Source organism: Elgaria multicarinata, chromosome 6, assembly GCF_023053635.1.
Source record: "Elgaria multicarinata webbii isolate HBS135686 ecotype San Diego chromosome 6, rElgMul1.1.pri, whole genome shotgun sequence".
Classification (NCBI taxonomy): domain Eukaryota; kingdom Metazoa; phylum Chordata; class Lepidosauria; order Squamata; family Anguidae; genus Elgaria; species Elgaria multicarinata.
The window spans coordinates 82,010,396-82,022,208 of NC_086176.1; the positions used below are offsets into that span (position 1 = coordinate 82,010,396).

The 11,813-nt window shown below is 39.0% G+C and overlaps 1 protein-coding gene across 1 annotated transcript; it reads right to left on the bottom strand.

The window, feature by feature from the left end:
• Positions 1-3,099: 3,099 nt before the first annotated feature.
• Positions 3,100-11,484, bottom strand: AK6 (adenylate kinase 6). Its single transcript, XM_063129676.1, has 5 exons — positions 11,377-11,484; positions 10,795-10,887; positions 6,219-6,277; positions 5,970-6,115; positions 3,100-5,833 (listed from the first exon to the last, which is right to left on the bottom strand). Exons 1-5 carry the CDS (start codon positions 11,402-11,404, stop codon positions 5,644-5,646), a joined length of 516 nt encoding a protein of 171 aa, XP_062985746.1. The 5' UTR covers positions 11,405-11,484; the 3' UTR covers positions 3,100-5,643.
• Positions 11,485-11,813: the final 329 nt, after the last annotated feature.

An 11,813-nucleotide genomic window follows, 5' to 3' on the forward strand; every position in this document is an offset into this window, starting at 1 on the left:
TGGGTTGAATACAATTTGTCCCATTGCTGACAGAATAGCTTGTCAGTGGTGAGGAGGGGAATGATTTCCTCCCCCACTGCACCCCCTAATACACCTTCCTAAACTGCTTTGTAAGTTTGGAGGGGGCATTGGAACTCCACTTGAGAGGGCATGGGAGGCTTGTGAGAGATAAATCCCATTGCACAGCATTAGATTTCACCCTATGCTTTTAATTTTGTATATAATTGTTTTATTCTTATTGTAAGGACCCCACTTGCTCCTTTCACTGCTCTTGCCAGGGAAATTTGTAGCCAGTGGGTAAAGTCAATGCAGTGGAAAACTCCACAGAGCCCTCCATATAACATGCATCACAACAGTTGTGCAGGAATGCTCCTCTGCACAGCATGGATACTCAGGATGGGGTGACAGGGATCTGAGAGTGGAGGGACTTTCAATAGTTCTGTTGTCATGGACAGATCACTACCTGGTGAGGTTTATTTATTTATTTATTACATTTTTATACCACCCAATAGCGAAAGCTCTCTGGGCGGTTCACAAAAATTAAAACCATAATAAAACAACCAACAGGTTAAAAGCACAAATACAAAATAAAGTATAAAAAGCACAACCAGGATAAAAACCACGCAGCAAAATTGATATAAAATTAAAATACAGAGTTAAAACAGTAAAAATTAAATTTAAGTTAAAATTAAGTGTTAAAATACTGAGAGAATAAAAAGGGCTTCAGCTGGCGACGAAAGGAGTACAGTGTAGGCGCCAGGCGGACCTCTCTGGGGAGCTCATTCCACAACTGGGGTGCCACAGCTGAGAAAGCCCGCTAGCACTTGCTGGCACTCAAAACCTCTGCAGGGGTGGAGGACCAATTAAGATGATCCACCCCAGGAGGCTGATGGATCCGAATGGTTTCCTAATGGCTCTTGGGGATTTTCCTGTTGCCTCGGCAGGTGTTTCTGTTGGAATGCAGAGATAGCCAGGGTGGTGGCCATGATTGCTCCTCCAGCCCCTTGATTTTCCAGTGAACTGGCAGCAATGAAATGAGTGAGACAGAGGCTAGAGCAACGTTGGCGGAAAACTCAGAGTGAATCTGATCAAACACAGGCTAGAGCCTATTTGAAGGCCTACTCTGTGGCAATTCGGGCAGCGAAAAAACAAGATCAACTGAGTCGAGCTAGCCTGAACCCGGGGTTCAGGGAAAATAGTGGTCCTCCAGCACTTGCCACGTACCTGATAAACTTGACTGTTCCGAGGCTCAGAAGAGCTTTTACGTTAGCCAGGTTTAATGTTCTACCTTCAGCATTGCTGGAGGGCAGATTTTAAAAAATCCCTTACAGCGAACGGCAATGTCCATGTGGGCCGGGGGATGTTGAGACAATAGTCCATGTTTTACTCTACTGCCACCTGTATAAAGACCTCAGAGTTTCCTTAATAACTCCATTCATAAAAAAAATCCCAGGCAGAACAGACTAATTTTGTTTAGATTACCTTTTGTCAGGCATGAATGCCCAAGTTACTGTGAAAGTGGCCAGATTTTGTGCTGCAGCCATCTCATGCCGTAAAGAGGCGAGACAATAATAATAATATATGCACGTTCTACATCTGTAACGTAATGTAATGTGTTAAATTGTATGGTGTTTGATTGGAGTGCTGGTTGTTATACTGTAATAAACTTAATTCATTCAGCTTTTGTTGGATGGCGTTACACTCCCCCTGAAGACACAGGTCCGCAGCTTGGGTGTACTTCTGGATTCAGCCCTGAGCCTGGATGCCCAGGTTTCGGCGGTGGCCAGGAGTGCATTTGCACAGTTAAAGCTAGTGCGCCAGCTGCTCCCGTTCCTAGAGATGTCGGCCTGGCCACGGTGACACATGCCTTAATTACATCCCCATTGGATTACTGTAACACACTCTACGTGGGGCTGCCTTTGAAGTGTTCAGAAACTCCAGCTGGTTCAAAGAGCTGCAGCCAGATTGTTGACCGGGGCTGGTTACAGGGAGCACACAACTCCCCTGTTAAAGCAGCTCCACTGGCTTCCAGTCTGTTTCCGGGTGCAATTCAAAGTGCTTGTTATGACCTATAAAGCCCTATATGGCTCAGGTCTAGGTTATTTGAAAGAACGTATTCTCCCTTATGAGCCTGCCCATGCTTTGAGATTTTCTGGAGAAGCCCTTCTTTCAGTCCCACCATCTTCACAGGCGTGCTTGGTGGGAACATGGGAGAGGGCCTTCTCAGTGGCTGCTCTAGTGCTCTGGAACTCTCTTCCCGGGGAAACTAGGCTGGCTCCCTCCTTGATGGGCTTTCGGAAGCAGGCTAAAACTTTTTTGTTCCAGCGGAGAATAATCTGCCCCTCCATCTATGTTAATGTCTTTTAATTTTGTTGTGTATATTAAAAAGTTTATGGTTTTGTTCCCCCCCATGTATGTTTTAAACTCTGTAAGGCCGCCTTGAGGCCCAGCATTGGGCAAAAGGTGGGATGCAAATAAATATAATAATAATATTTACAGCAGCTGCACACTGGGTGGACATTTTCATCGAATTGTCCACCACAATCCCAAGATCTCTTTCTTGTTTGGTCACCGCTAGCTCAGATCCCATTAGGTTATACTTGAAGTTGAATTTTTTTGCCCCAACGTGCATCACCTTACATTTGCTTACATTGAACTGCATCTGCCATTTAGATGCCCACTCTCCCAACTTGGAGAGATCCCTTTGGAGCTCTTCACAATCCCTTTGTGTTTTAACAACCTTAAATAATTGGGTGCTGTTGGCAAATTTGGCCACTTCACTGCTCAATCCTAATTCCAGGACATTTATGAACAAGTTGAAAAGAATTGGTTCCAATACCAATCCCTGTGGGACCCCACTATTTACTTCCCTCCATCGGGAGAATTGACTATTTATTCCTACTCTTTGCTTTCTGTTCTTTAACCAGTTACTGATCCATAAGAGGACCTCTCCTCCTATTCCATGAATACTAAGTTTATTCAGGAGTCTTTGGTGGGGTTTTTTATCTAAAGCCTTTTGGAATTCCAAGTAAACAATGTCCACCGGATCACCCGTCTACATGTTTGTTGACACTCCCAAAGAATTCTGATGTTGCATGGTAAGTTTTAATTCATAAATACAAGGAAGGTTTGTTAAATATAGCAAAGGCTAAACGTCACCTTAAAAAGCATCATATAAAAAAGGAATTGCTTACAAAATATAATAGAAGGCACTTTTATTAGATTTACATGTATATAAATATAAAGCTAAATGTTCACTACCATAAAATGCACTTACCTTAAAAAAAACCCGTTCAAAAGTATGGCCTAATTTTTCCCATAAATTAAAATGATGTAAGTGCAGAATCATTTCCAACAGTTTTGAAAGTAATGAATACAAGTTTCAAGCCAAAGGACACCAATTAGGAAAACAATAGATTGAAGGATATCATTTTCATATATGCTTGCTTACACAAAACTTTAATAACCTTTGTAAAACTTCCTTACAGTTCAACAAACAATGACATTTTAACAGTCCAGAATAAATGTTCCATTCATATGAAGTCTTTGTGCTAAACTGGGTGGTTTTGTTATAATATACCATAGCACTGCAGACTAAAGTATCCAAAATATTGATCCTGCAACTAAGTCACAGTACTCTAATAGCATAATCCAACACATATTTACTCAGAAGATGTTATTTAATGCAACTTACTCCTAGAAAAGTGTACATAGGATTGTAGCTTTAGTACAGTAGCTGTTGTCTATATTTTTTTTATCATACAGGAATAAGGTTCCTTTTCAAAAGCATCTTTAATAAAACATAGTAAAAAGGAAATGTTTTATGTCTGCCAAAGGATTATCTCAAAAGTACTAGGAAATTCAAAGTATGCATTTCCCAAATGATACTTTTCATCATACCAGATGCACTTCCTATAAAGACACTTCAATAAATACAAACTAGATATATCTATTGCAATTTTTATAATCACACTGTATTCAAAGACTAAACCCAAGAGACCAACCAACAAAACTTTTCAACTTGCAAAGTATTATGCTTTTCCAGATACTACACACTGTACTATTATATGTAAATGACTATTTAAAAATCCCATTAGATTTCAACATTAGATATAATTTTAACTATATTTTGACAATACAAATTTAATTTCTAACACAAAAGTAATCACTTAACACAAATTAAGAGATCTTTTCTAAAAAGAACAAATAGAAAAATAGTTGTGCTCCCTCACATGAAATACTTCTTGGAATATGTCTTTGAGCGAAGAGTTCTGTTCCTCTTCATCATGTGGAAAAACTGAACAACTGTGACTTCTTACCCATTATAATCTAGTTACATATAGAACAGACTTTCAAGAGATATTTGCTAAACTATCCTTAAGGCATCTCAACAACATTTAAGACTGCATTTTTCACCATTTCTTATGAGCAATTAGTAAAAAAAAATTGCCTTATTCTACAGAAGGCATTCAATACAGAATATATCAAGGGCTAAAATCTAGCAACCTAAAAGCATATTTATAATCAAGTTTAATGGTCGATTTATAAATAATGAACTGCCTACTCATCTATCATTTTCGTGAAAAACATTTTGTGTATTCTATGTCTGTATGATAAACAAAACAGATTTGTGTTTTACAAGCTACTAGAAGCTGCTTCTATCCAATAGGACATCTTGGTATGTGAAACTGACATGTGTTCATCACTTTGTGTCTGTAGAATACAGGCAATTTCCTACACAGAAGTGGTACCTATGCAGATGTGCCTTATGTGAAGCAGCAATAAAACAGCTGTTTATAGCCATGTATTAGCCCTTACAAATCTTTATTCAGATAGCACTGCAAATATCTTCACTGAGAAAGTGAAGTTATACAAGCCATCCACTTACACAAGAAATCTTACAAAGTATCATTGCTATTCAGGACTGGAGAGATGTATTCACCAAACTTTGGTGGATGCCACCTAAACTGAGTAACAATTGTGCTTCCAACATCTTTTGTTCACAGTACAAGGTTGGTCTGAATTCTTATTTAGGATTAAATTCAATGTTGTGTGAGCAAACTTAATCCCCACCCAAAGCCTAAAAATGTACTCGAGGGTCCCTCAACACTCCAGAACTCTGAGGGGAAGGGAAATCCATTCTGCTAGCAGTTTCTATATTGCTGGAAGACAGTCAACAGCCATCACTGGATGCAACCCTTAGAAAGAAAATACACACACATGCAAGTCCATTAAAGTGTTATGGCATATAAACACCTTAAAAGCTTGGAGTACTTTCACAAACTAACCCACAGTCCTATTTTTTATAGTTTTATAACAATCCAGAGCATGTTTTTTTACAGGGATTGAGATGCTGGTAGCCACAACAGCCAGAGCAGTTATGTGCGATATTTATCTTTTAAATAGATATCCAATTCCAAACCAAATTTCAGGATTTAAACATTTTTAACTGTAACTAATGTTTGATTTCTGCACTCGCTTTCGCCCACAGAGCCCTCCTTGATTTTCTTAGAGAAGCAACAATTATTGTTTTCTCAGTGACTGAAACAGCAAGTGTAGCTTATTACATGAGAGCCCATCAGTTTAATTGGAATAAAGTTATTTTTATTACTGTTTTGTCTCTTAATGTCATATATCCAAAAGTCAATTGTTGTCTTTTATCCACTGTTCAATCCACTGTATAATCTGATCTAAATTCCGCTCCATGTCCTCTGGAGTGTTGCTGGACAACTGATGTACAATTTCTTCCTTATACGATGACATGGCCTCTTCGTAAATAGTCTGAAAAATTTCGCACTGAATGTTGTCTTGAAGCTTTTTTCCTTTGTAACCCCTAAGCAAAAATAAACATGAGACAAAAGCACTTAGATCATTTTGAGCATATTTTATGTAAAAACAGAGACTGTGCCAACAACAGATTTTATTGAAAGCTGATTCTCGATAGTAATTAATTTGCAGCACTGATTTACCTGCTTTCCAACCTGTCATACAGGAATGAGTTTTCAGTGCGAAGTACAAATATTATGTTAAACCAACGTTCAGGGAAGAAGTCACAGCTGTGATAGTCAACTATAACACCACCGTCACTCATCTTGTCTTCCATTTCATCAATTACCTAAAAGGGAAATCAGACACAGAAACCATGGATTTTGTTGCCATGGATTCTTGGCAATAAAAGCAAAACACACAACTATGCTAGACTTTCAACTTAAACTCACTCTGTCTTCATCCAAAATTGGGCATTCATATTCTTCATCAAAGCCTTCATATAGCTCTCCTGAATAATTAGGAAATTTTTTGTAAGTCATCATGATGAAACCACTGAAAACAGTTTTATATAAATTACTTATTCAGACAGCTCAGTCTCAAACCTCTAATCCCATGCAGTTTTACTCAGAAATGACCTTCAGGTTTTGATTTTATGCATAATTTCCTGGGAGTAAGCCTAATCAAATTCAATAGTGCTTACTCCCAGGTAAACATATATAGATTTTTCTGTTAATATACACAAATATCAAAGGATACATTTACACAATCCTTTCCCCAAGAGCTGTAGTTCACTTTCATCTTAACTTCAGCAGTAAAGTACTTAATGTTTTAATGTCTATATTCTACAAGGGGGATTTAACTTTATTCCTTTTTATTTTGCCCCATACTGAGAAGAGAAATAATGGCTATCCCATGCTATAAGGAATTGTGTAGGGTGTTTCCTTTGAAAAATAGCACTCTAAGCAATTATTTCTATCCTGCCTTTCTCCCCCAAAAGCCTCAAATTGGCTTAAAATATGAAACAATTAACTCCCCTCCACAAACAAACAACAATTGAAACATGATATAAACATAGAAGGTAGAATAAGACCAACAGATAAACATCACAACCCCAAGATCTCTTTCTTGGTTGGTCACTGCTAGCTCACATCCCAACAGGTTATACTTGAAATTGGTTTTTTTTTTTTTTTGCCCCAACATGCATCACTTTATGCATTTAGATTGCCATTCCCCCAGTTTGGAATGACCATTGTGGAGTTCCTCACAATCCCTTTTTGTTTTAATCACCCTAAATAATTTGGTGTTATCAGCACCACTCTAAGCCAGTGGTTCCCAATTAGCTAAGTATTGCGGACCCCTTGTTTTTCAAATGCCAAGCTATGGACCCCCTACTTTTGAAAAAAATGTTATCTCTATGGTAGTTACCTGCGTGAAGCAATTTTTTGGAGATAAGGGGTAGCCCCTAAAAAACAAAGGATTTTAGGTATACTAAAAAACAGACCATAAAATTTGTGATATTACCACGCAAAAATGACAATGATTTATTTAGGAATATAAAGGCGAACTTAATTTTACTAACGTCTAGTTTACAATTGAACAAATTATGACCTGTCTAGCAGCTACTAAACCTAAATGTGATGGGAGAAATCATGCCTCTTTTTGTCCCGAACAATCCCTTCCGCATCTGGTTCAATATTTCCTACTTTTAATCTCAAATCTGGATCAACGTCGAGCCGATTTCTATGCTTGTCCTTCATATAACAAAATATCGAAAATGATTGTTCACAAAGATATGTGGAACAAAAGGGAACTAGATGTTCCCACTGTTTTCAGTGGTTTCATCATGATGACTTACAAACTTTTTCCTAATTATTCAGGACAGCTTTTTCACCTAACTTCTTATAATCAGGAAAAACCTTCACCCAGAATTGGTCCAGTCTATATTCTTTGAAAAATGATTTCAATAAACCATCACAAGTCACGTCAGCAAGTGCATCTTGCTCTTCTGCAGATAGAGTTGATAGTTGTACATCACCACATTCAAAAGATTCCTTCTCCATGAGTTTTCAGGATTAGGTGCAGGAAAGTAATCTCTGAAGCTAGTCGCTAAACCACGCAGGTGCTCAGTGATGTTATATTTTACTTCTGGTAGGAATTCGTCGTCAGTGGACTCCAGAAATGAATGAATATGTGAACGTTGCCACGGACAACCTGGGTGGGTTTTACGCAGACCCCCTGGGGTCCGCAAACCACCAATTGGGAACCACTGCTTTAAATCAATTAACCCAGAACAGATGTTAGGTTAAATGGCCTGTAATGTCCTGGAACCCCATGGATTCCTTTTTAAAAATTGGTCCTCCTTATCTTCCAGTCCTGTGATAGAGGCTAATTTCAGGGACATGTTGCATATTTTGATTAGAAGATCAGCATTTTCATATTTGAATTGAGAACTCTAGGATGGATACCATCCGGGCCCAGTGATTTATTTTCTTTCAATTTATCAATAAGGTTGGGAACTTCATCTTTGTCACCACTATTTGCCTCAGTTCCTCAGATTTCTTTCCTGAAAACTTCAGTTCAGGTACAGACATCTGTCCTATATCTTCTGCAGTGAAGACCAATAAGAAGAATCTATTCAGCTTCTCTGCAATCTCCTTATCATCCTTTAATACTCTTTTAATTCCTTTTAGAATTAAATCCGGGGTCATCTCCCCTGTTCTAGGGCACAGTCATTTAGGACATCAAGAAATTTAACCTTTGTCGTGACTGAATATGTCGTGACTGAATATGCATTTATACAATCAATGTGGGGGTAATGGAAGCCACACATTATTACTATACTCCTTTGTCTGGAGGCTACTCTGATTTCATTTTCCACCTTAAAATCACCCTAAACATTCTGGACTTGGGGACAATAGTACATTCCTAGCACTAAATTAGCTTTGAAGCCCAGTATCATCCTCCACAGCGCTTCTGTGAAAGTGTCTACCCCTTTTAGGTGTTCTAATCTGCTAGACACTATTCCCTCTTTGAGCAACACCTCCCCTAGTATGCCCTTACCTATTCTTTCTGTAGAGTTTATATCCAGAGATTACCATAGCCCAGTGGTTCTTTCTGTTCCACCAGGTTTCTATAATGTCCACTATATCTAAGTTCTCTTTTATAACCAAGCACTTGAACTCTCCCACTTTGGTTTAGAGGGTTCTAGTATCTGCATAGAAATGTCTATACATGGTGTCCCTCCCCAGATGTCTCTCTGACATGTGCATATTTTGCTATGGCATTTAGGTCTCTTTAATTGGCTATTATGTTCTGCCTTGGCCTAGTTACTCCCCTTCTACATTTGGGCAATCAAAAACATTTTCATCGTCATCTTTTTAGGATGATTTAACCCAAACTGGATGATTTCCAGCTCAAGTCAGCTTTCTTTGATAGCCACCAGCCTATCCTTCATAGTGTGTTCGCAGGAATGTGTGAAGAAGGGCCTTTGAGAAATATCTTATATACTAGTCTTCCCCACCTAAGACCCTCCAGATGTTCTGGACTTCAACTCCCATAAGCCCAACCCTACTTGACCAATTGTCAGGAATACTGGGAGTTGTAGTCCAAAACAGCTGGAGGGCATCAGGCTGGGAAAAGTTGTTGTTGATGGTTAGGTTCATATAGGAGAAGATGGTTCTGTAGAGATACTGTTCCAGGAGTAGCTATGCTATTTCCCCCCCCAAAGGAAACAGAAGAAAATGACCTCTGGTCAAGACTGAACAAAACACAGTTCTCTTTAGATATAACACTTTACTAGTGAAAAACATTCCAATATAAAGGGGGGAGTGGACCAAAAGTTAATTTTCAGCTGCCAGATAAGAGCAATAGGAGAATAACCTGCTAACTCACCTATCATACTGTGCTCAAAAGTAATATACAACCTAATCTAAGCCATATTTACACAGATTGAAGTCGTACTGATTTAAATGAAATTCACTTCCAAATAAGTATGCTTAGGATTGCAGTCCTATAGTGCTAATTCTGCTTCAATATTATCCAGATGTGGAATGGCAAATCATAAGCAACAAGAAGAATCTTCCCTCCAGCAGAGCGAGTTTGGTGTGCTGCTGTTTCACTGAACATGTTCTCTCTCAGCACACCCATCTCTCCTTACGGAGGATCCATCATGTATCACCTTAAGACACCCAACAGTGTTTTAGGAAAACCTTTCCTGCTCCTCCTCTACTTGTGCAGGGCTGACCCCATTATAAAACCAAGTATTTTATTGAGTTTCTTGTGTGCATGGTTAATACAGAAAGAACAGACTCTTCCCAAAGACACAGACTTCTCATCTTAGCTCTCAGTTAACTTACGACGGTAACCCTAAGCACACTTACTCCCTAAAATGTCTTACTGAAATCAGTGGGGTATTAAGAGCACAATCCTATGCATGCTTGAACAGAAAAAGTCCTGAGGAGATGTCTAAACATTCATAGGATTTCACCCTTAATTTATAAACAAGTTTAGGATCATACTGTATATGACTACTATATACACAGTCTTCAATCTTGTTTATTTCCCCAAGGAGATAATTGAGATGCACAAATTTCCATTTGATACAATACAAAATCCTTACACTACATTATTTAGAATTACTGCACCTTCCCATCCCTTGAAAAATGCTTCTCAATACTGAAAGTATAATTTATGTTGAGATTACATCAGTATCTCTAATTTTTTGTTTTAGTTTGTTAGCCCTCAAATTATCACGTTAAAGTAAAGACTTCAAGAGATACTTAATTCTGTAATTTCAACTAAAGTAATGGCTAAGATGCATCTTAGCCATATACGCATAACCTGAAATTAAGAAAGCTTTAAGGAATTCAAAAACAATTGTTATAAACAAGTATGTCTAAAATAAAATGTTTTCTCTCAAACATAGTAATCATGTGTGTATAATTTATATTTAAGATGCAAATGGACCTACTTATCTGTCCATATAAATTCTATTTTAAATTGATAATAGTGGATATTGTGAATTACCTTCTTTGGCCAAATCACCCACGTTAATGTAAGTCAAATCTGTTCTTGCAGCAATTTCTTTGCCTAGTGTAGTTTTACCAACACCTGGAGTACCTACAAAAAAGACATATGAAAAAGAAACAACAGTAAAATGGTAGTAACTAGTAACATGCAACCAACCTCAAAATGGAACTGCTCTGAAAGGCCCATTAATGTGCCTAGTTCAAGAAAAGCAAATGAAGATTCGCTGTTCAGAACATGTACATTTTGGCTCTTAAGAACTGTAATCTCTTTGACTCTCATGGCTCTGTGTGAGAGGATCTATACGAGAAAAAAGCGACCAGTTAGGCCTGGTCTACATATGCAGCAAAAGAGACAATAAAGATCGCCAGTATCAAGCACGGGGTCTTTCCCTGCCTTATTACTAGAAACAAAGACTGAACCCAAGGCTCCCTGCATGCAAAGCACTGCTCTCCCCTAAGACCCCTTCCACAGTCCCTACCGATTTACTGGGGTCTCACGGTTTATTACTTTACTGGACTTGTTCCCTCTTTCTTCCTTTTCCCCTTGTAATACGGACCCGATCCCCGTATTTGTTCTTACCCGTGAGCAGAATATTGGGTCTCCTCATGTTCGCTGCCCCGTCTCTTCAAACGCCCAGAAAGTTGTCACGAAGAAAGACACGTGTGAATCCTTCCCTAGGGCCTTTGCCGTTCCTTTTTTAAGTCGGCGCATAATAATAACGTCACCACGGCTGCTCATTCTTCTCCACCCTCGATAAGAAGGTGGTGTGTTAGGCACTTCGTGAACAGCTAAGCGCCATAGTGTATGGGAGGCCCCCGGCCGGAATGGAAATGGCCTAAGCCAGGGAGGAAGAGAAAAGCAGTCTGTTCCGTTGGGATACTAGGGGAGATCGAAAGGCTGGACCAAGTCTCTAGTGACGGGGAGAAGTAGACTTGCTGGGCTAGAGAAGTGGAGAGGAGGTGTCAACGAGCCACAGTTGGATAGAGCCCCTCTATAAGTCGCTCTGACAGTTTCCT

Excerpts from the sequence above, each read along its gene's own strand:
- AK6 (XM_063129676.1), bottom strand. The coding sequence starts at position 11,404 with ATGAGGAGACCCAATATTCTGCTCACGG. Across the intron at positions 10,888-11,376 it reads ACCCAATATTCTGCTCACGG|GTACTCCAGGTGTTGGTAAA; the intron begins GTAAGAACAAAT and ends TCTTTTTTGTAG. Across the intron at positions 6,278-10,794 it reads GGGTGATTTGGCCAAAGAAG|GAGAGCTATATGAAGGCTTT; the intron begins GTAATTCACAAT and ends CTAATTATTCAG.